This window comes from Passer domesticus, chromosome Z (genome assembly GCF_036417665.1).
Source record: "Passer domesticus isolate bPasDom1 chromosome Z, bPasDom1.hap1, whole genome shotgun sequence".
Classification (NCBI taxonomy): domain Eukaryota; kingdom Metazoa; phylum Chordata; class Aves; order Passeriformes; family Passeridae; genus Passer; species Passer domesticus.
Genome location: NC_087512.1, coordinates 75,854,213 through 75,875,394, shown reverse-complemented (window position 1 = coordinate 75,875,394; position 21,182 = coordinate 75,854,213). Strand labels below are relative to the sequence as shown.

Genomic DNA, 21,182 nt, shown 5'->3' with positions numbered 1-21,182 from the left:
TCATGTGGTTTGAGTGAAGAAAATCCAGTCCTCTCAGGCACTGAGAGAGAAAACAGAAACAGGAGAGCAATACTAAGTGATGTGATTTCATCACAAAAGAAAGGAAACCGCTCTAAAAGATTCCCTTTCCCCAGGGGAATGGGGAGTAATGGCAGAAGACAGTGCCACTGAGAGGAAGAGCTTGCTGCTGCAACACTTGCAGAGCAGGACCTTTCTAAGGAAAGGCATGTCAGCTTTTGAAAGAGCAACAGCACCTGCTGTTGTAGACTGTCCCCTGCAAACCAGCCAGGATGACTGCTGCTGCAGGGGATGTGCTCTCTCCAGACAAGGGTTTGCCAAGAAATAAAAAACCCCTGGGGTGTGAAGTGGATCACTTTTGGGTGGGAGTAATTAATTAATTAAAATGGGCCAGTTCAACACTATATGGCTATGAATTGGATATTCCTTCGTGGCTGCTATCAGCAAGCAACATTGTAGCTGTAAAACAGAACTTTCATTTCTTGCAAGCTCAGAAATGGACAAGTAGGAAAGAGCCAGCAACATTGTTGCTATTGCTGCAGCAGACAGGGAAAACCAGAACTGGGCAGAATCCCATCCAGTGCTGGAAAAGGGCAGGAGATGTTGTGCAGAAGCCCCCTTGCTGGCTGGAGAAAGACAAAAAGAAGAGGGCTTCTCCTCCTGACATACCAAAAACACCTACAAGCCCCAGGATGCAAGTGAGCCACTCCAGTGTCTAAAGCACTTGGATGCACTGAGGGCAGGTTTGGCAGGGCAACAGCCCTTGTGCTGAGCACTGTCATATGGGCATCTATGGAAATTCTTCAGTTCTCTTTCTTTAGATTTCTGAGATTGAAATTAGGAACTATCCACTCCTTTTTGTTGTTGTTGTTGTTGTTGTTGTTGAAGTCATGGGAATTATTTTCTTTGGGCGTTTCTCTCTGGATTTTCTTTTGGCCATCCTTTCTGGCCCTCTATACTCTTCTGTGTCTAGTCAAGGTGACAGCTTGCTCCCGACTTTTTTAAATAGGAGGAACATGAAATCTCCCTTTCTCACTTACCTCAGGATCAGCTCCGCTGAATACATGTTTTATGTGACCTGTAGTGGGCAGGGAAAATGAATCAGATGCTGTGAGGAAAGGTCCAGAGCTGGTGAATCCCACACAGGAGGTCAATCCAAACAGAGATTATTTTCCCTTTCACAACATCCCTCCAGGAGACACATTTCATTCACGCAGCCACCAAGAGATCAGGACAATGTTCTTGCTTGTGCCTACACTTCAACCTCTTTAGTCAGCAAAGGAATACAAACACGATCAAGAAAATACAAATTCTTCATTAACACTCAATATTCCTGTTCTAGTAAACACTTAAAATAGCTTCTAAAATCCTCTCCTTCAGGTGCTTTTTAAAAAAAATCAGTTGCATGCACTAATTCTCATTAACTTGCTGTAAACAGTTGCCCAGTAAAGCTTCCCCAAAATTCCTCTGAGCTTTGGCTGTTCTATTGTGAAACAGCACAGCAGCAGCTGCAGGGCTCAGGAGGAGACACTCACTGGTTTGGAGTTTGCACTTCTTTGCAAAGGGAATCACTCTTTTAGCACTAGGTAAAGGGTCAAGTTAGACAATCAAATTCTTTCATGACCAAATTTAGAAAGAAAGAAGCTTTCCCTGAATTCTGGGAACAACTGCAACTGGGAACAACAGAGTTTTTAGAAGGCCTTCCGAGAAGTTCTCCCAGTCTACAGTTTCAAAGCTGTCTTGCTTGTCCCAGCAAACTGAGGAAATGACAGACCCTGTTGCCACAGACTCTCCCAGGGAGGGAAGGGAACCCCTGCAGGTTCCCTGGCAATGCTGCCCCTGTGGCTACAGACACCCCCTTTTTAGCTGAACCTCTTGACAGGAGCTTTATTAAACCAGTGGCATCCTAATGCTCTTTCTGTTTCTAAATCAGCTCAGTCACTAAGAAGGAGCAGGAAGACATACAAAAGCCGGTTATGTTACACCCTAACCTAAGTAGAGGGGAAATCTCTACTTACGTGCCAGGTGAGTCAGAAAATAGCCGGAATAAGTCACGCCATAAACAGTAACCACTGCAGCAGCAAGCTGCTGAATCATTGTAGCACTGCTGTGCAAGTTTGCACGCTGTGCTCCAACACTAGAACAAACAAGGCTCCTGTCAGTGTGCAGCTGCCCACTGACAAATGCCTCAAGGCGTAGGGTGCTCCTGCTCTGAGCAAGCCCTAGGGCTGCTCTGACACTGAGGCCTTCCGTGCACCAAGGCAACCTTCTCATGTCACCACTGTGACGTGGCAACCATGCCCTGACATCACAAAGCAAACGCTCCATGCTGGTCTGTGACTTTATGCAAAGCAATAACCAACCTTCCCCACAGCAAACACAAAATAGCCTGGGAAGTTCTCCTCTGCCACAAAGCAGCACAAATTGCCCTCCTGGGCCAAACCCCATTGTTCAAGGGATCCAAGAGCAACTCCAAGAGTGCCCCAAGCACCTACAGCCTGTAGCCCAAGTGAGCACTCAGATGGGACCCATGTAAAGGAAACCAGATTCAGAAAATGGCCCACAGCATTGCACATGTGAGAAACGACTCTCACTTTGAAAATTTTAAAGGTTTATTAAACCTTAACAAAGGACTGAACAAGGAAAAATGTTCAGAACTGGCAGTCTCTGAGACTTGCAGCCACATCCTCATCTACAAAAGACATACTCTGCCTTTGATAGCCTTAGCCCCTCCAAACGTTTGGTCAGTCAACTCTTTCTCTGCTATCCATTGCTGGAGATTACTTTCTTACATCTTGATTGGAGGTCAGGTGTTTTACACCTCGCCTCCTGGTCACAAGCCAGCCCTCCCCAAATGCCCTGACTACCAAGGTTATTACAAGGGGGAGGGGAAAGAGGACAATGGGAGGATATATTACGATAACATCACTTTATATTTTTACATCCATATAATATCTATCTCTTAATTGTGAGAGCCAACCATTACGTTACTCATCTGTAACACACAGAGCCAGGAGAGAAGCCACTGTTGGCAGAACAGCTGAAATAATTGCTAACAAATCTCCCCATATATTTGCACGTTTATCGGACATGCCCAGTGCTCCTGTGCATGTACATCTCTGCCTTTAGTCCCCTTTGGAAGCACTCACACTGGCAGCATCTGCCCAGCAGCAGCAGCTGCTCCAAGCTGGGAATGTGACTGGAGGTGCTGATTTCCAGAGGCTTCTGTGTGCCAGGGGAAGGCAAGGCAGGAGCGGGTTGAACGGCGCTGGCACTGCTGCTGCTCTGTGCCAGGGAGCCCCGGCTGGGCAGGGCACGGTGCCCTCTGCGCTGCGGGCTCTTCCTCCTGCCACAGCTGGGCACACCTGGGAACAAGGCAGGACAACTTGTGGGAAACCAAGGGCTCTGTGGGGCTCCTCTGCTCTGCACACACCCAGGACACCTGCAGCAAAGAGCTCTGGAGCCTAAGAAGAGAAACCAGAGGGAAACAGCTGGAAAAGGTTTCATTGGGACCTTTCTTACCTGCTAACAGAAGTTGCCAAAATGAAAGGTTACCAAGCAGGGCCTGATCCCTGCTGCCAGCTCAGGGTTAGAAAGAAAGCAATACTTTGTTTCAGTGTTGGGTGTGTAGGGAATCACTTCCTTAACACCTGCACTCCCAGCAATCTGACTTACTAGTTTGTATCCATGGAACTAAGACATATTCAATACTTTGCTGAAACTCACAGGCTAAACATTACTCCACTTTATTTGACATATTTAAACCTCTTCTCAGAATTTATTGACATCAGAGTAGGAGTGTCCTGTAGGTCCCTGGTGGTTGTTCAGGAGGAGACCCACAGGTTCAGGAGGAGACCCATGCAGAAAATAACTAAAAGACAGCTGGGCTTGCAAAGCAAATTCATTCCATTAGCTGCAGTAGCAAATAATACATACCAACCCCTGGATACCAAAAATCCGCTGAGTGGGAGAAGGAGCTGGAGCGTGGTGCTCGGTAGGAGGTGTAGGTAGGCAGTGCACTTCCAGGACATCCCCTGGATCAAAGCGGTGTGCATCTCATCCTTCTCACCCCTCCACCCCAGACCAGGCCTTCTATCTCCTGCTCAGGAGTGGGATTTTCCCAGTTACAGCATCAGCTCACACACGGCTGGCGTGTGAGATGAGGCCACCATGGCTCACCATACTCCATGACTCCCTGCCAACAAGGGCTCCATGATGCATTGTTCCCCTTTCAAGGCTGAACTGCCCACCCACTCACCAATACATTCTTTCTCTTTCAAGGGTCAAGTTCCCCCCTTTAAACAATACACTTTTCTTTATTGTCTTGTCAACCTGCTCAAACATGGATCAAATATGGCAGGACCTCGGATCTTGGGTTTCCTACTGTCAAGATGATCCAAGTGTCCCTTTTCCCTGCCCGATGGTCAAAGGAAGAGTCGGAATTCTTTGGCTCTGATTCCCAAGATGGTTCATTATCTAGTATCTAAAATATTTTCTCTCAGATTCACAGAGGTCTGATCTGCAGGTCTGTCAAGGGCACACTGCCCTGCCCTGAGGAATTGCTATCTCTTGATACTAAAAACTACATGTACTTTATTTACAGTTATTTTCCAATACCTATCACCTATGTTAGACTGTCTACTTCTACTCTAAACCAATCCAAGAGTGCCAGCACAACCCAGAACATGGACGTTAGGAAGGAGAAAGAAGGACAGGGAACACCCAAATTCCTCCATCTTGGGAATCCAAACCCCTCTTCTAAAAATCCCAAAATTCTACTTTTCACCCTGTGACAACTACTATTATGCTACTTCAACTTCTGTGACTTGGGATTCTTCGTACAAGGTTGTTAATTTGCTCCATGGCTTAAGATCAAAATCCCAAGTGTCTTTGGCTTCCTGACAGGATCTCCGAGCCCCCTGCCAGGGCTCGAGCCATCCAGGGCACCCAGAGGGATGTCCTGGGTTCTGACACTCCAACACGACTCCTGTTCCTCACACAGTCATTTAGGAAATATCTCAATCTTCAAATTCGCCTCTGCTAGTCAAGAGACTCCTAAAAACACTTTCTTCCCATTCAATGCATTCCAGCTATCTTCTTAGCAGGACCTCTCTCTTTATTCTCAAGGCTAAGATAGCCACTTGCACACATTAATCACTGCAATGGGGGAATACAGGGTTCAGCACTGCCCATTAAAGCTAAAGGAATTCACAAGACTAAGCCCTATTTGTTAAAATTAATGCCTCTCCTTCCTTTTCTGGGAATCAAACACAAGCATTTCATCAATACACCCTGCAAGTGCTCTTGCTGAGTGACACCACATTGCTGTGTCAATAAAGCAGCTGGGAATCTGTCTCTTCACGCAGGGAAGGCCAATTCTTTATTCATATAACACATTTTTATACATTTTTCACAGCTCTCGTGTTCAATTCCAACTGCCTGGTAGTTTCCTTGCCACACCATTCATTGCTTAGAAGGTGTTTTTGTGTGTATGTGCTAAGACTTTCTCTTTTACTCAGGTGTTTCCATTTTTCCTCTGTGGACTCTCAGGGGTCAGATTTCTTGTTTATTACAGATGCAAACTGTTTTCTAACTACAACAGCTTGCTGTGTTAACTGCACTCATTCTTATGATTTTTCACATGGGAAGTTAGCTAGCTGCACATAGAAGACATAACAGGCCAGCTGGTAATTGAGCAGAGCAAGGCCTGGTTTTATAAGGCCTTTCTTTCCTAATACCCCTACCTGTGTGCAACACATGGTGACTTTCTTTCAGAAATTAATCAGGAAAACACAGATTGCCTACTGAAATTATTCTGCTCTTTTCCAAATCAGTTCACTACTCAAGTACAATTTCAGGCACATCCCCAATTCCCTCTCTCCCAGCAGCTCAGAGCAACATTGCACAGCGCTTGCTGTGCTCCAGAGAGCACAAAGCAGGCTGGCCTGGTGGCCCTGAATATTTCTGCAGAACACTCTGCATTTCACACCTTTGCTGTGGCTCAGGGCAGAACTGCAGGCCTGCAGGCGCTTCCTGGCAGAGCTGCGGGAGGCACTGGCTCCTGCAGATGGGAGCTGCCAAGCTGTCAGTGCCTCAGGCTGGCCTGGCTTGCCCTGGCACAAGTGCCGTGCCTGAAGGAGGCTGCCCTGTGCTCCAGCCTGCCCAGCAGCCCGGCTCCTTGCGCCGCTGCCCAGAGTGCTGCACACACTGCTGCCCTTTGCCAGGAGTCACAGGGCAGCCGGCACAATAGTAGGAATCCTCAGCCAGGCCACCGGCCCTGGGCTGCCCCTGGCCTTTCTCTGCTCCTGGGCAGACTCTAGACGGCCAATGCCTCCAGTCTGGGCTGTGCCCAGCACGGCTACGCTTCCCCTCGGGAGCAGCCAGCTGCCACCTGGGCTCTGAGAGTGGAGGATTCGCCCGCTGCCAGGAAGAGGCACCCAGGGCCCGGCTGCTGCCTCCTGCAGGTCCAAGGGCCTCCTTCCAGCCTGCCTCTGCCCAGGCTCAGGCTGCTCCGGGCTCTGCCAGGCCTCTGCTGGGGCTGCACCCCGGCCAAGGCCGGGCCCGCTCTCACCTCACAGGCGCTGCCAGCTCTGCTTTTTGTGCTTTTTCCCTGCCTATTCCTTGCAGGTCCCACGAGGAGAGGATCTTGCCAGTCAGGACTCCTGGGCCCAGGCAGGAAAGGCGGAGCGGCAGCAGAGCACGGACGGAGTGCACGGCGCCCAGGAGGTCAGGTGTGTGTTGAGCTTTCTCGCTTTCTCTGAGCAGGGCTGGGCATTGCTGGGCTTTAGGAGGCCCAGTGTCAAAGAACAAATTTGGCTTTCTCCTTGTTGGACTTGCTCAGCACAGACGGGGGAAGGCAGCCCAGGACAGGTCTGGCTGCTGAGCAACCTAGAGCACAGCTGCCTCCTGGGACTCACACCTTAAGCCCTGACAAAAAGCATTCCAAACTAGACCAGAGTAAAAGCAAGGGAGGCTCAGGCTGGGCTTAAGGAGAGCAAAGCATTGACCTGCAAAGACAGTCATGCAGCATAAGAAACATCTCAGAGAGCTTGTGCAGATTCCAGCCCTAGACATTCCGAAGCCCCAGCTGGATAGGGCCTTGAGCAGCCTGTCCAGATGCTGACCCCAAGTGCTTGGAACTGAAGACTGGGCTAGAGGCTTCCTGGCATCTCTGCCAGCCTAACCCATCCTTTGATAATTGGATTGGAAAATCGTCCCCACCTCCTCCCCAAGCTATGGCTTGCAGGCTCTTTCCTTGTTTCACTAGTGAAAGCAAGAGTAATTGTGGCAGTACTCACCTAGACTTAGCAAGCATGTCTTAGCCATAGAAGAACTTTTGCAAGTCCAGTATCCACTGTAATCAGAAAGGAGTGTAAGAGCTAGCAGGCAGGAAGCTGTTATGCTGAGAGTACCTGAGCTTTCTGGAAGTGTTCTGTGGCTTCTGGAAGCTTGTTTGACTTCCTCAGTGGTGACTCCTTCACCTGCATGAACAACAAAGAGAGATGCTGGTCTAGGGAGGGAATTGCAGCATTCACTTGAGGGGGAAGTAGAGGGCTGTTGGAAGCCCCTGAGACTGCCTTGTGTGGGACATGCTATGCAGTCCTGGTCTTGCAAGGAGACTGTGTTGCAATTAAAGGCTTGTTTGTCTGTCTGCTTGCCGTAGGTGGAAGGAATTGGCTGCATTTGAGAGAAAGAGCCACTCCTCACTGGAGAGGGCGTCTGAAGTGGCGGCACCGACAGCGGAGGAATGGCAGCCTCAGAGGGATCTGCTGAAGGAAGCGGTTCCTCTGGCCGTGCCAAAGGTATGCTCACCTTGTTCCTAGGCAGCACTTGTGGGAGAGGGATTTGTCCTAGCAAGACCCCCCCGAATGCTGCTTCTGGCAGCAAGCTGAGACCGAGCCTGCATTGTTGTTGTTGTTGTTCCTCTTGAAAAATGGTGCCCCCCCCCACTGCCAGGTTTTCCGCCGGCAGCGGCCAGCCCACAGGGGCCTGGAGAAGCTGCTGCAGGAGTTCTCCTGCCAAGGGCACACCCTGTCCCAGGTGTGCAGAGAGAAGGCAGTGCTGGCACAGGAGAACGCTGCCCTGGAAGCACGACTGGCAGCCACGGAGCGAGACCTGCGAGGCCTTTCAGAGCAGCTGGCAGAGGCCAGGTAAAGGCATGGAGGAGACCCTGGGTGGGACATTACTGAAGGTCTATAGTTACAAAAGTGGTGAGCATTATGCCAGGATTTACTGCCTGCTGTGTGCTCTCCAGATGTTTCTTGGGCAGAGAAGCAAAGAGATACAAGCAAAAAGGGAAGGATACTGTGATGTGAATCTTACTTTTCTGCCAGCTCAAGCTCTCAAAGCTTTTTTTGGGTGCCTGCTTGGGACCCCTTGCACATTCCTGTGACAAGTGCAAAGCAAGCCAACTTGGCACTCAGTTGAGGACCAGGGACACTGTGCAGATGTTTGCTGAAACCAGAAGTTTCCCTCTGGTTTTGCTTTCTCCTTCAGTGCATCTGACCATCAGTCTTTGCTTGCCAAGTTGTTTGACATGGGGTTTTTGGAATTCAAGGCTCTTAGATGTGAATGTTGTGAGCAGGGCGCTGACACTTCAGGTGAAGCTGGAGGGTCACGCTGAAAATCTTGAGAGCCTGCAGAGCTGACTCTTGTGAAGGATGGTGCAGAACCTAGAACTGCTTACAAACAGCAGCAGCAGCAGCAGAAGGGAAAGGTCTTGTGACTTCTTGACAGTGTCTGGGGATTCTTGCTGCACACTGATTCTTGCCCACTTGTCCAGTCACCTCTGTAACCTGTCAAGGATCTTTTTGGCTGATCCTTCTTCCTTTTTAAAGAGTGCCCAGATATTTGGGCACTGCAGCTTAGTTAGCCAAAAATAAAGGTAGCAAGTGGTCTTGTTCATCCAATTCCAGTAATTTAATTTTCAAGATATCTGTCCCTCCTCCTAGAGAGTTCTTGTGCAGATAGAAACCTACTTCTGGTTTCCTACTCATGCTGCCAGAAGCCAGAGGTTTTGCTATATGGTTTGGTGAATTCCTTTAGTCCCTTTTACTTAGAGAGTGCCTGGCCAACAAAGTACCTATACCTCCACTATGAATGGCATGAAGCATTGAGGAGTCAGCCAGGAGAGCCCTGTTCTGTCCTGCACCTGCAGAGTGACTTGGAAGTGCTGATGAGCTCAGGGCTGTGAGCAGAGGCTGGGCTTTTGTCCCTTTGCAGATACTTGGTGGGCACACCCATGTGTGATAGGTCAGGCAACAGCAATTTCAGCTTTGGTTGCTGAGACCAAACTGAGCTGGGCTAGGTCATGAGGAAAGGCTGCCCAGTCACCTGGAGGGGCCTGCTTTGCTATGTAAAGTGGCAAAATAGTCCTGCTGTATCTGAGTTTCCATGCAAGCCATTTTGCGTACTAAGGTGTAGGGATCTTAAGGCACATCTTACTGGAGAAGCTGCCCCTGTGTGCCAGGAGCAATTGCTCTTCATCTTCACGCCTTGTAGGTCAGAGAAGGAGAGCCTGCAAAGCAGCCTGCTGGAGGCACAGCAGCACTTATGGGAGCTGGAGATGGCCAGGAGCCGTGTGGAAGCCCAAGTGCACAGGGCCAGGCAGGCCAAGGAGGCGATACTGGGTGAGAGCCTGGTGCGCTTTGTTTCTGCTGATGGCCCTGCCCAGTGCAGTGGCTGCGAAGGCAGCTCTGTGCGCAGGGCTTCTGAGCAGTGAAGCAGCTGAGGGCAGGTCCCTCCTTGCCTGAAACTGGAAGGGCTTAAGGCCAGCAGATTGCTCTGCTTGTGGAGTGTCTGACTGCTGCTGTGTGTCATGTTTGCAGAGGATGTGAGGGGCCTTCGTCGTGAGCTGCTGGCTGTAAGAGCGCTCAGCCAGCAGCAATGTGAAGACATGGCTGAACAGCTCCGCTGGGCACAAGAGCAGTGCTGCAAGGCTCTGAGACTCTGGCACTCTGCCCAGGAAGAGGAAAAAATGAATCTCGTGCAAGAACTGGTAAGAAACAAGAGGCACCTGAAGATTTCAGGCGGGTTTGGTGGGCTGTCTCAGCAGAAGAGCAGCCTGAGTATGTGACATGGCCACAAGCATCTGCTGTAGGCCAGACGTTGCTGGGCCAGGCAGCAGGGCCCTTCAAGGGCTCATATTTGAAGGCCTGTGAAGAGCCAGAGGACAATGCTGGGACAGAATATGCATGCACAAGTTCAGGATGGGCATCAGCCAAGTTCCCCAGGAGGCTGGGTGGTCGCCACCCAAAGCATGGCAGCGAAGGGGCAGGATCTTCCCCACAGCCTTGTGCCATGCAGCAGGCGGCTGCTGACCTTGCTGCCAACTGCAGTCCCAGCAACTGGGTTCCTTGCTTTCTGTCCTCCCATGGCGGACAGATGTCTTTGGGCCTGAATCATATGCAAGAGGCCCCGTGTTGCTGGTATTTCAGCTGGTGGCCTGCCTTGTGACTGGATCATTGAGGCGCTGGCCTCATCCTCATCCTGCAGTCCATGTGCAGCTCTTCCTTGATGAAAGGGCAGGGGGAATGTGAGCACAGAGCCTCTGAGAACAGGCAGAAATGCTGAGGAGAGAGGGGCCAGAAAACAGGCAGCCATGAGCAGCCATGAGAGCAGGGAAGGAAGGTGGCATCTCCTTCCTTCCAGCTGCTGACACTCCCTCTACATTTTGGGTTAGAACAGCATTGCTGGAGGGCACAAAGTCATGACTCATGTGCACTTTCCAGGTGGGGGGGTTGGTGGAGGGATGAAGCTTCCATCTCTTTCTATGGGGAGCATTGCTTGGACTTCATCAGGAATTGTCTGTTCCACTCATCAGGAGAGACAACTGGAAGAGCAGCATGTGGAGGCACGGAAGCAGCTGGAGGAACGGGCAAACTTCCTGGCAGAGGTACAGAGGGAGCAGGAGAAAAGGCTGCTTGAGATGAAGGGGGAAATTGCCGTCATGCAAGCTGAAGAAGAAAAGCTACTAAGCAGAGGCAGTCAAGAGGCACAGAGTGTGGAAAGAGAGTTTGTGTGCTGTTTTGGACTCCTCTGGGCTCCTTATGGGCACTGCTTCCCTGGGCACTTTCTGTCTGGGTGGCATTGTCTCTCAGCTGGCCCCATAGAAATACGAGCATGAGAACAAAGTGCTTTTGGAAAGCGAGAGCACATCAGTTTTGGTTGCCACACAAGTGGAGTGTGGGAAGTTTAAAGCCATCTTCTCTTCCTTTCTGTGCAGGTGCTGCAGGAAGAGCAGCGTCAGAAGGCTGCTGTCATCCACAAGGTGTACCAGCTGCAGAGAGAGCTGAAGCAAAGTGAGCAGCTGAGGCAGAGGCTGAATGAGCAGTGGCAGAACGGGCAGGTGAGCCTGAGTAGGCAGGCAGCAGAGGGAAGGGCAGTGATGGGGGCAGGAACTGGAGATCTGAGGAAGGGGAGGCAAGGACTACTGCAGGCCCTGGAAGCACAGAGCCTGGCAGGCTCCAGTGCTGAGCAGCAGGAAAAAGAGCTGGGATGTAAGGGTTAGAGCTGGGTAGAGAAGCAGAAAGAAGTGGCTGAATAGAAGTGCTTTAGAGACTGGAAAAGAGGAAACCTGAGTGTGATAGCAGGTGCCAGTAAGATTTCTCTTGATGGAATATCAAGATCATGCTGCAGGCTGAGCTGCAGGAAGCTGAGAGGAAGATGAGGGCAATGGAGAAGAGGCACCAAGAGGAAATGGAAAGGATGCACAAGGTCCTGCTGCAGTGCAGGCTGGCTGAAGAAAAGCAGGTGAGTGAAAGAGCAGGAGGCACTGCAGTCCTGCAACAAGTGGTCTCTGCCCTTGCTGCCTTTCCCCTGCAGAGCAGCAGTGGATGGGGGCAATGTCTCTGACCGCTGTGCTCTGTGGGCTCCATGGCAGCTGGACAGAAGGACACTTCCTGGGCTGCTGAATCTCAGCTGCTGCCCTGGGCAGCAGGGCTAGTGCTGTGGCCAGTGGGCCAGCAATCCTGTGAATGTATTTCTGCTGGCCTCTTAGTGCTCCCTTTGTTTTTTGAGGGGCTTGTTCAGGTGAGCATGGTGACCCACACACATTCTGAGCAAGTTCTCCCTGTCCATGGTGACTGCAGTCCTCAGAACGGGCTGAAGTCTAAAGTTGCTCTTTCCCTTTCACACTCTCCTCTACGGCTGGCTGTGACAAGCTGTAGTCTCTGGCTGCTTGTGTGGGTTTGACTTGAGGAGGAAGAGTTGACAGCTCAGCCTGCAGCCTAGCACCAGTGCTGTTCCTAAGGGCTTGCCTTTGAAATGCTCTGTCTGGGGCATCTCTGCCAAGCACCTTTCTGACACAAACAAATTTCTTCTCCCAGGTGGACGCAGGATCTGCCATCGAAGCTGCTGGTGCAGCAGCATCCTGCCAAGAAGCCTCCTCTCCACAGCCTGAAAACCAGAGCATGAGCAGCTCGGCCCACTCAAGCCAGGAGAGAGAGAAGCAGTTCCTGAAGCTGCTGAGTACGTCCTGGGGATTTCTTGTGTGACCGAGCAGTGTTTTATAGTGTGTGAGCCTCAGCATGGGCTGGAGCACATGTTCCTCCTGCCTTTGGTGTCAGACAGATATTGTGGATCTCTACAGAAGACAGTGTTGTGCTTGGGGGCAGCCAGGCAGCACTTTGAGGCATTCCTTTTGCCTTTGAGGGCAGCTGGGAGTGGGGGGGCTTTGCCTGAGCTTCCCTGTGCAGTGAAGACAAGAGCAGGGATTGTTTTGCAAGCAGCAGAAGGCTGCAACCCAGCCAATGACTCGGTGAAGGTGTGTGTGCTAGTCTGGCCAAACTGATGAGAACACTTGGCTTCCTGGATTCCCTTTAGACTCCTGACCTGTCACCAGTCATTGGAGACAAAATACTTCCCAGAACTTGATTGGCTGTGGGGCTGGTTTAATGCTGGTGTTGTTTTTATGACTGTTCGTACTTCTACTATTCCTTCTACAGTTTGGGTTTGATAAGAATTCTACATTTGGGTTAGCCTGACCTTCTGGATGAGAACATCCGTTGACAGCACAAAGAAGAGAGGAAGAGGTCTTTTCAATGTGCCCTAAAAGCTAAAATGTTACATTGTTAGAACAATCCTGAGGTATCAGAGAGGAAGAGTTGTTTTCAAAGTGCCCCAAAAGACGAAAACCACCACACTTTTTTTGACAATCCCTGTTTGATATTTTAGTTGTATGCTTAGGAAGATGCATCAAAGAGACACATCCATGTGGCATTTCCAGATAGAACTGCCCTGCAGGCAATTCTCAGGAGGAAGCATGCAGTCCCTCTGCTGCATGTTCCTCCAGTAGCAGGCATTTTGTCACTGCTAATGCCCAGCTGATAAACACTCTTGGAATACTAAGCATTGGCCTCAATCCCTGCACAGATTCCTGCACTCGAGGAAAGCACACCAAGGCCTTGGTGACTCTGCAGTACAGCTGAGTTGCTTCAAATAGTAGTAGCTGCAGAGAGGCAGAGAGGCCTTTTATAAGGTCACTTCCAGTGAGGTTTATTTGAGCACAACAAAGGGGATCCAGAGACAAAAGATGAGCCATGTCCTCTGCACAAGGTTTAAGCAGGGGTGTGTGCAGGGTCAGTAGCAAGGGGCAGGGCAAAGGGAATTGGCTCTCAGGGAAGAAGGGGCCGTCCACCAGGGGTACCATGACCCCCTCTCCTTACCCATTGTGGCTAAACCACTAAATGTGTTTTTTTCAAAGGAACTCTTGCTGGATATGAATGGAGATACTTGGTTGTTTCCAATTGGTGAAACATTAATATGGCTTAAAACTCATGTGGCAGGGAATAATTCAGCTCTGTGCAAAAAGATATTGTTGAGCTCAAATTGGGTGCTCACACCCAATTCAGGAACAATCATATTTCTCTAGTGTGCATGCAGCAACCATAATGAAGATTTGTTTTCTGAAATGTCTGGCCATAGGTAGCCAAGTGGAATCCAAAGGAGAATTCCTTCAGTCTGAAGAAACATCTATTTCAAACCCTTCAGACTGATTGGCTGGCTACACTGACATAGTCAGACAGAAATTGAAGTTAATATTCAGTCGTTCAGAGAATGGGAAAAAAAAAAAAGCCCTGGAAATGAAGCCAAGATTCTTAGAATATGCTGAGGTAGCAGGGACCTGCCAGGATCCTGGTCCTGCACAGACACCACGAGAGTCACACCCTGTGCCCAAAGAGTTGTCCAAATCCTTCTTAAGCTCTTTCTGCAGTGACCACTGGCCTGGGGAGCCTGTTGCAGTGCTCAAGCACCCTCTGGGCCATGAATGTTTTCATGATAGCCTGCCTAAAGCTCCCTCAATTAAGCTTCATGCTGTTTCCTTGAGTCCTGACACTGAAGGTCTGTTTTCCTTGCATGGAAAGAACTATGACAGTTGATATTTAGGCTTTTTAACATGAACTATTGGATCATCCATACAGAAAATCAGCTCCATCTCAGAACCCCACCAACACCAGTCAAGCGACATCTCTAGGACCTTCTGAGAGACGCTCTAGCAAGACCTGCTCAGGTATTTTGTGCATTTTTAACCTTCTGGACTGTATGGTAAATTTTAGCAGACTTGCTGGTGGTGTAAAAGCTGTGATGTGAATGTGCAGGACCTTCCCTTTTCGGGAAGTTTTGATGGAGCTCCTGAATGGGAATGTCTTTTTCTCAAAGCATTTTAGCTCCAGACTTGAAGTAGGACTTGCTAAGTGCTAGGATGAGAAAGGAGGGATGAGATAGAGCCTGTATTTACCTGCAGTTTACTTGCTAGTTTGAATGCTCTTTTTAGTTAAGAAAGATGTGTTTTCAACCTTGGTCAGTTCAGAAATGCTGCCTTTTCAGAATGGGAGCAAAAGCTGACCCTGCTCCTAGGTTGATGAACAAATTCTGTTGTCATTGTTGCAGAAACGTCCTCTGGCTTATGAATTTACCAGTCCTGTGATGAGCAAGAACAGGAGAATTGGTCACCAGCCCAGTCATGTCCAGGCAGCAGCTGGTGGCCACTTTTCTTCCTTCCTTTTTTCTTCCACATCCCTTTGCTCTTTGGACATGCTTCCAAGTTTTGGCTCCATTTCCCCCTGCACTCATGTGGTGCAAAAATGAGAGAAATTTCAGAGTTCCATCATCCCAGTGCCTGCCAGGGTGCAGAGGAGATCCCCAATTCAAACAGGAAGAAAAAGGAATTGGGAAGACTGAAGCAGTTGCATCCCTTGGATTTCGATGAAGGTATTAATGTGCTGGTTTCCCTGACTCCTGTTTTCATAACTGTGGTGTAAAGATTTGGTTATTAAGGTGCAATTAAGGTGCAAGCACACCTCTTTCCACAGTCAAGAGTAAAAATGTTATTGAACAGGAAATGCAAAGTAGGGAGATAGAAAGAAATAAGAGAAGAGAGGCAGGGTGAGGGGAAGAGAGAGACATTCAGCAGGAAGATATCATCCCCACATGGGTCCTCTGCCATCCAGCTGGTCCTTCCTCACCCTTTGTCTTCTCGGTGGTGGAGGCCCCAAGTCTCTCTGGAGGTACCACCTTTCTACTGTCCAAGACTGGGGTATCCACAGGGTGGTCACAGCTGTCCCCACATCTTGGGCTAGAAGCCGTGGAAGCAGTGATTCTCCTTACCCACAGTCTCTACAGTGGAGTTTTTGTCTGGTGTCCTAATTCCAAACCTTCACCTCTGCTAGGCCAAGGCTTAGTGATTTTCTTCCTTCCATCTGTGCTTCTCTCAGATTCCTCTTCTGGTGGTTCATCTTATGGAAACATCCTTCTTTGACAGTGTTTGGAAACAGTTAATTGTGCTCTTGCACCTTGTGACAAGGGAGCTTTGGAAGCTGGCTCTGGATACACAAAGGCACTGCTCTACATCACGCTCTACCATTACCCCTGCTGTATGGTCATGAAAACTCAAGACTTTTTTTTTTTTTCCTGCCATTAGATTAGATTGTATCTCTTGCTTTAAAAGACAACAACAGCAAAGCCCAGAACCTGTGCTGCTGGAACCTTGTCTAAAATGACGTTAATTTTTAGAAATTCTCTCTCTAAGTAGTGCAAAAACCAGTTGAGGACAAAGAAATGTGAAATTGCTTGCTGTTGGGAGAAGCTGATTAAAATGAAGAACCAGGCATTACAAAACCACAGGGAATGGGTTATTTCTTTCCATTTGATTTCTAGTAAACTGACAGTTGACTGAGACACCGCTTCTTCCATCAGCAGATTTCCAAGACTGCATGCTGAATGCACAAACCTGTCACACATTGATTTCAGACTAGTTTACTGAAACAGTCAAATCTCCGTGATTCCATGGTTTTTCACTGAACTCAGCCTTTTCATGGAAACTCCAAAAGCTCAAAACCTGGGGTGTGGTTTCCTAGAGATCTACTTTGAACTGGGCTGTGAGTTCCTCTCCATCCCAGCTGCAGAATTTCCTTCTTCAAAAGCTGTGGAAGTAGTACAGACTGAAAACAGTGCTGAAAAGCTAAACATAAAGGCATAAACAACACTTGATTTCTGATGACAGGGAGACAGGAAGTAGGGCAGAGTTCAGTTGCTTTGTTAAATCTGTGGCTTGTCTCTTTTGGAGGTTGACCGTGCAAATTCCAAGTTGGGGTTAGCCTGGAGGCAGGTTTAGAGTGTGCAGATGCCTCTTGCAAGTGCTGGTGTGCTTGTAGAGACAGGTGCTTTGAGATGGTCTTCCCACATTTCTTCTGGACATGCACATGGTACCTGCAAGCCTTGGGATGCCTTTGAAGCATTTCTGCTTGAATCCATAAATACATGAGCAGCTTTTATCAGGAGGCAGTAACAAAATTCTGCCCAGCTGGTGAAGGAAAAATCTGTTCTGTGTTTCAAGTTGGGGCTCAGGCTGAAGCTTTTTTGTGGACTGAGCCATGAGAGCAAATGCACTTTTGGAAATGAAATGCTCACAGCAAAGGCAAGTTGTATTCAACATGCTCTGACTATTGGTATTTCTCTCCAGTTTTATTATTATATTTACACTTCTTTTTATACTTCTGCTATACCATGTAATAGTTTGAACACTGAAATCAACAAAAGCAAATGGAACATCACATGACAGCTCTTTCCTCAAAAATTAAAGCTTAGGTGGCCTAAAGATTGGCAAGAATGGCTGAGTTTGAACAAGATTACTTTGTGTAAATAAGGGCAATGGAAGCTCATAAGGAACATAAAGGATCCTCTGGGTCTTTGATGCTTGGCACAAAACCTCAAGAGGAAAGCAGAGATTACCAAGATCCTGAGTGTTCCTTCCTGTTTCTGCTGTCTTTTCCTTATGGCAGCTCTTTTTATTATCATTGTAGTTCTTCAACATTTCTTTGGAAATAGGGCTTTGAGGTTATGTGTGCAATGCTTCCCAAATGCCTTTGGAAAGAGCCAAAGGGCAATTCACAAGTGCAGAGCTGTTTCCAACCCCATCCTGCCACGTTAATCACTTTTGGCTGCAGGTCATTGGAGACTTAGTGCCAGTAAGCCCAATAGAATGGAATTGGCTTTCCTGCTGACAAGAGTGCAGGTACTTCTCCAAACTTTGGGCCTCTGGAACTGGCAGCGAAGTGGGGATAAAACATGGCGTGAGAAGAACTCAGCTTCCTTCTTCATTTCTTGTTAGAACATCAATGTTGGTCTCTCTCAAGCTGTTGTCTTTTGTGAAGCTGCATCTGTTGCTGCAAGAATTGAATGGCTCTGTAGATGACACCTCATGTTTTATATATGAGAAAATATGTAGCTGGGGCTAACACTGTGGGAATGCACAATCTGTAGGATAAAGTGGCCCTTCCCTCTTTCTAAACCCCAGGACAGGCTACTGTGGAAAAGGTTGTGTGTGCCCCATTAATAAATGTTACTGCTTCTTCTGAATAATTTCTTGTGAAAAGAAAGGTCTGAAGGACTTTCCTCAAGACTGTCCAATGGGGATCCTTTGGCCTTTTAATGATCTCCTGATGAAGAGTGTCAAAATTCTGCTTTTCTGCAGGAAAAAGAACAGATACTTCCATTGCCTCCACATGCTCTGCAACAAGCAACCAAGCAGACTACTTGAGGTGAGTCAAATAGCAATTCACTCTTGCCACTCTCAGTGGGGGGCAGTGTCCATCTCTTTGCTGTGCTGAAAGGATGAGTTTGAGCAGGTTTTGTTGGGCCTCCAAGGCTCAGAGCAGAGATGAACACCGAGGTGGGTGAGGCCCGGACGGGCCCTCCCTTCCTGCAGTGCAGCTGCACAGGCTCAGCTGCAGCAGTGCTGCTGCATCCCCTCATGGCATTTGCAGGAGAGGAGGGAGAAGTGTGTGTGTGGTCTAAAGCCCTGGAAATTGCTCACAGCTTGTGTCAGGGCAGAGATGTTGGCAGGGGCAGCCAGGCCTCCTGCAGCTCTGGGGCTCTGGGGCAGCTGCGGCCTTTGGAGCAGGCGCGGCAGGGCCCCGGCTCACATTGCTCCGGGACCTCCCAAATGTGGAAAGGCATCTGTGGTTTTCTTTTCAAAATTATCCTGCATACTACTGAGGTGTATCAGGCCTGGCATGCATCCTTGGCACAAGTTGTTGTCTGTCCTACTACTGAATTTCAACTTGTTAGCAATTTACTGCTTGTAAATATTAATCTCAGGGTGGTTTGAAGGAATTGATTCCGACGTGGAGGGAGTTTTTGTCATGCAGTAAGAACCAGACCTTCAGGCCCAGAGGAGCAGAAGCATTGGTGTGAGAGTGTTAGCAAGTGGCATCTATTGCTCTCATTGCCACTTCATCTTGGATTTGTATCATGAGCTTGATAAACCTCAGACCTGCTGATTTGAGGGAGAAGGGAATGAAGAAGGTTTGACTCCCATCAGTGGCTTTGAGCATTAATGAGTTTTTCCCTCCTTAGGAGCTGATGTGCTTTGGGTATTTCTTCTTGTAAATTCTGACTTGACTAGAGTTTGGTTTTGTGGCTTTGTTTCCTTTTGTGTATTAGAAATGCCTCAGTTCCCAGCTCAGTGATGTAACTTGCTCTCCACTAGAAGAATCAAATATTATCATTGGCTCTGCTTTACCATTAGACAGAAAAGAATGTAGCTCAAAAATTCACTCATCTCCATAAATACATTCCTTTTCAAAAATATTTTGCAGATGAATTTTCGCAGTCACATGTAACTCAATTAAGTTTTTCCTACAGAGGAAGAGATTATAATTTAGTTATGTCTTGTCTTCCTGAAGCTGCTGTGTTTGTTTTTCCTTTGACATTTGAAATGAGGGCACATATTTCTAAATGTGCTCCACCTGCTCATGAAGGAAACCTCTACAATGTCAGCGATTTTGAACTAGAAATGGGCCACATAGAAATGTGGCAGATTCCCAGAATTACCTGACTACATTCTCTTGATGCACATGAGCTTGAAAGCAAAAACTGTCAGGTCCAGAGCCACTAACTCAAAGCTTGGTTGTCTGTGTTTGAGATTTCCCTGTGCATGGTGTCAAATTATATGTGTGTTTTATGGAATTGAAACACACTCAAATGTTCTCTTAGAGTTCACTCAGAGAAAAATGGTCTCATTTTTTCCTTTAGAAAATACGGAGCCATTGTCTCCTTGGAGCAACGCCAGCACTACAAGGATGCCTTCAATGCAGATTATGAGGAATATTGGAATTTATATTTTAAGATTGACAAGATCATCAAGAAATTCAGACATTTTCAGGAACAATGGAAGTCTCTGACTCCAGGCTCCAAAGCCTATCAGGTAAAGAAGGATAAAACCATGAAGACTGTGCTTCATCACAGCAGTGTTTTGGATTCCCTGGAGCTGCTCAGAGGGAGCAGCTGTGGAACAGGGAAACTGTGGAATTGGTATATATGCTCAGACACTGCTTGGGCTGGGTCTGATTTTTGCAAGACCCTGCCCAAAAGCCCCTGTTTGAGCTGTCTATGAAGAAACAGCTGTTTGTGAGAGGTGTCCCAAGCAGAGTCTTAGAGCATGGACTCCTTCTCTTGCCTATTGAGAGGCTTAGTTACAGATCTTGGGTGATGCTGGGAGGTGGAGATTTGTTTTGCAGAGCTCCCAGAAGAGTGGTGGCTCACAGAGAAGAAAATCTCTATAGAGTCAGACTGAATGTACTTTTAGTGTTTTACCAAAGCGTGCATTTTATGGTGCCAGTGAAACATTGTTCATGATTTGTTATTTTTGTTTCTTTGTTTTTCCTGCAGATGCTGCATTATCGAATCCTAGCAGATTATCAGCAGTTACAACAGGTACGTGTGACACCAGACCTGCAGGGCCATGGCAACTGCTAAGTTTGCCTCAAGGCATTTTTAAAGCAAAGGACATCAGATTCTAAACTCTGCAGAAGTGTTTGCATGCCCTGATTTTCTTTTCTTTCTCCTTCACAGAGTAGCCCCAGCTATTATGAAATGAAGAGTGGGTGCCAGTACCTCCACAAGAAGCTGGCCCATATTCAGAGCTGCATTTCTGAATTTGAGCAGCAGTGAGTGGAGTACTGGCACCAGACATCGGCTTCAGCATGGAACATCTCTGAAATCAGGATTTTTCATTTCAACTAGAAGATTAGATTTTTTAGGATTCTTTAAATTAGTACAGAACAATAGGTTATCTTAGCACTGAGCAGTAGGTGATTTCTTATAAATGTAGGATTAGTTCAAAGAAGTTTAGTTAAGTTTAAGTCAAAGTTGAAAGATGATAATATTGAAATTTAACAATAAAGAAATCTCACTATCGGTAATTCCTTCTTTCCTTGTTGATTGTATCATTTGCATTGGGTTTCTTCTGGTCACTTGTTTTCTTCAAGTCCTAAGTTTGTCCACTGAAATAAATTGAGCAATAGAGGGTGGAAGCCCACTACCTCTACTATGAAGTTGAGCTCATTTTAAGAAAAGATTGTAGTGGATGGAAATTCTTTATGATAAGTGTAGGGGTGGTTTTTGACCTTTCTTGTTAATTCAAACTCTTTGCCAAAGTTGTCAAAGGCTTAGAAGTTGGACAAACCTGTCCTCAAATGACCTCGTTTTGGAGGGTTGCAGAGGAGTGCACATGGGCTGCTCTAAGCTGTCAGCTGAAGCAGCTCTCAGGACTGCTTGGAGATCATGGCCTCCCCTTGTCAGTGAGCCAGGGAAGATCCAGGTCTCTGTAAGAGTTTTCTAAAACACTTGGAGAAATGTTGGAGGCAAGGTACTTCAATGGATTT

General features: G+C 47.9%; 4 protein-coding genes across 5 annotated transcripts in view; 2 read left to right on the top strand and 2 right to left on the bottom strand.

Annotated features, from left to right (window-relative positions):
* The window catches only part of LOC135290590 (uncharacterized), an 8,754-nt gene extending 6,196 nt beyond the window's left edge, over positions 1-2,558 (bottom strand). Inside the window, exons 1-3 of one of the 2 annotated variants that reach the window (XR_010353354.1) lie at positions 2,037-2,558; positions 1,059-1,096; positions 1-40 (exon numbers count right to left, since the gene is read on the bottom strand). The exon at positions 1-40 is cut by the window's left edge and continues 60 nt beyond it. Coding sequence is in view for 1 of the 2 variants with exons in the window: in XM_064404501.1 (XP_064260571.1) it covers positions 1-40; positions 1,059-1,096; positions 2,037-2,466 (508 nt within the window). In the remaining variant the exon portion in view is untranslated. The remainder of the gene's footprint in view (positions 41-1,058; positions 1,097-2,036) is intronic. The other variant, XM_064404501.1, reaches the window with a different exon arrangement.
* Positions 1-21,182, bottom strand: part of LOC135289658 (TOG array regulator of axonemal microtubules protein 2-like) — a 311,721-nt gene that overhangs the window by 83,592 nt on the left and 206,947 nt on the right. The gene's annotated exons all lie outside the window — the stretch shown is intronic.
* On the top strand, positions 9,058-12,719 carry LOC135290157 (putative uncharacterized protein DDB_G0271606). The gene is made up of 6 exons (XM_064404047.1): positions 9,058-9,647; positions 9,846-10,015; positions 10,841-10,912; positions 11,243-11,365; positions 11,644-11,769; positions 12,345-12,719. Exons 1-6 carry the CDS (start codon positions 9,329-9,331, stop codon positions 12,510-12,512), a joined length of 978 nt encoding a protein of 325 aa, XP_064260117.1. The 5' UTR covers positions 9,058-9,328; the 3' UTR covers positions 12,513-12,719.
* Positions 14,747-20,720, top strand: LOC135290163 (RNA polymerase II elongation factor ELL2-like). Its single transcript, XM_064404049.1, has 5 exons — positions 14,747-15,228; positions 17,990-18,056; positions 19,552-19,723; positions 20,188-20,232; positions 20,371-20,720. Exons 1-5 carry the CDS (start codon positions 15,102-15,104, stop codon positions 20,467-20,469), a joined length of 510 nt encoding a protein of 169 aa, XP_064260119.1. The 5' UTR covers positions 14,747-15,101; the 3' UTR covers positions 20,470-20,720.

What these genes read in the sequence shown, in the direction of transcription:
- LOC135290157 (XM_064404047.1), top strand. Translation starts at nt 9,329, where the DNA reads ATGAGGAAAGGCTGCCCAGTCACCTGGAGGGGCCTGCTTTGCTATGTA. An exon ending in AGCAGTGGCAGAACGGGCAG is followed by an intron (nt 11,366 to 11,643) that starts GTGAGCCTGAGT and finishes TGGAATATCAAG; the next exon opens with ATCATGCTGCAGGCTGAGCT. An exon ending in GGCTGGCTGAAGAAAAGCAG is followed by an intron (nt 11,770 to 12,344) that starts GTGAGTGAAAGA and finishes TTCTTCTCCCAG; the next exon opens with GTGGACGCAGGATCTGCCAT.
- LOC135290163 (XM_064404049.1), top strand. Translation starts at nt 15,102, where the DNA reads ATGAGAGAAATTTCAGAGTTCCATCATCCCAGTGCCTGCCAGGGTGCA. An exon ending in AACCAAGCAGACTACTTGAG is followed by an intron (nt 18,057 to 19,551) that starts GTGAGTCAAATA and finishes TTTTTCCTTTAG; the next exon opens with AAAATACGGAGCCATTGTCT. An exon ending in ATTATCAGCAGTTACAACAG is followed by an intron (nt 20,233 to 20,370) that starts GTACGTGTGACA and finishes TCTCCTTCACAG; the next exon opens with AGTAGCCCCAGCTATTATGA.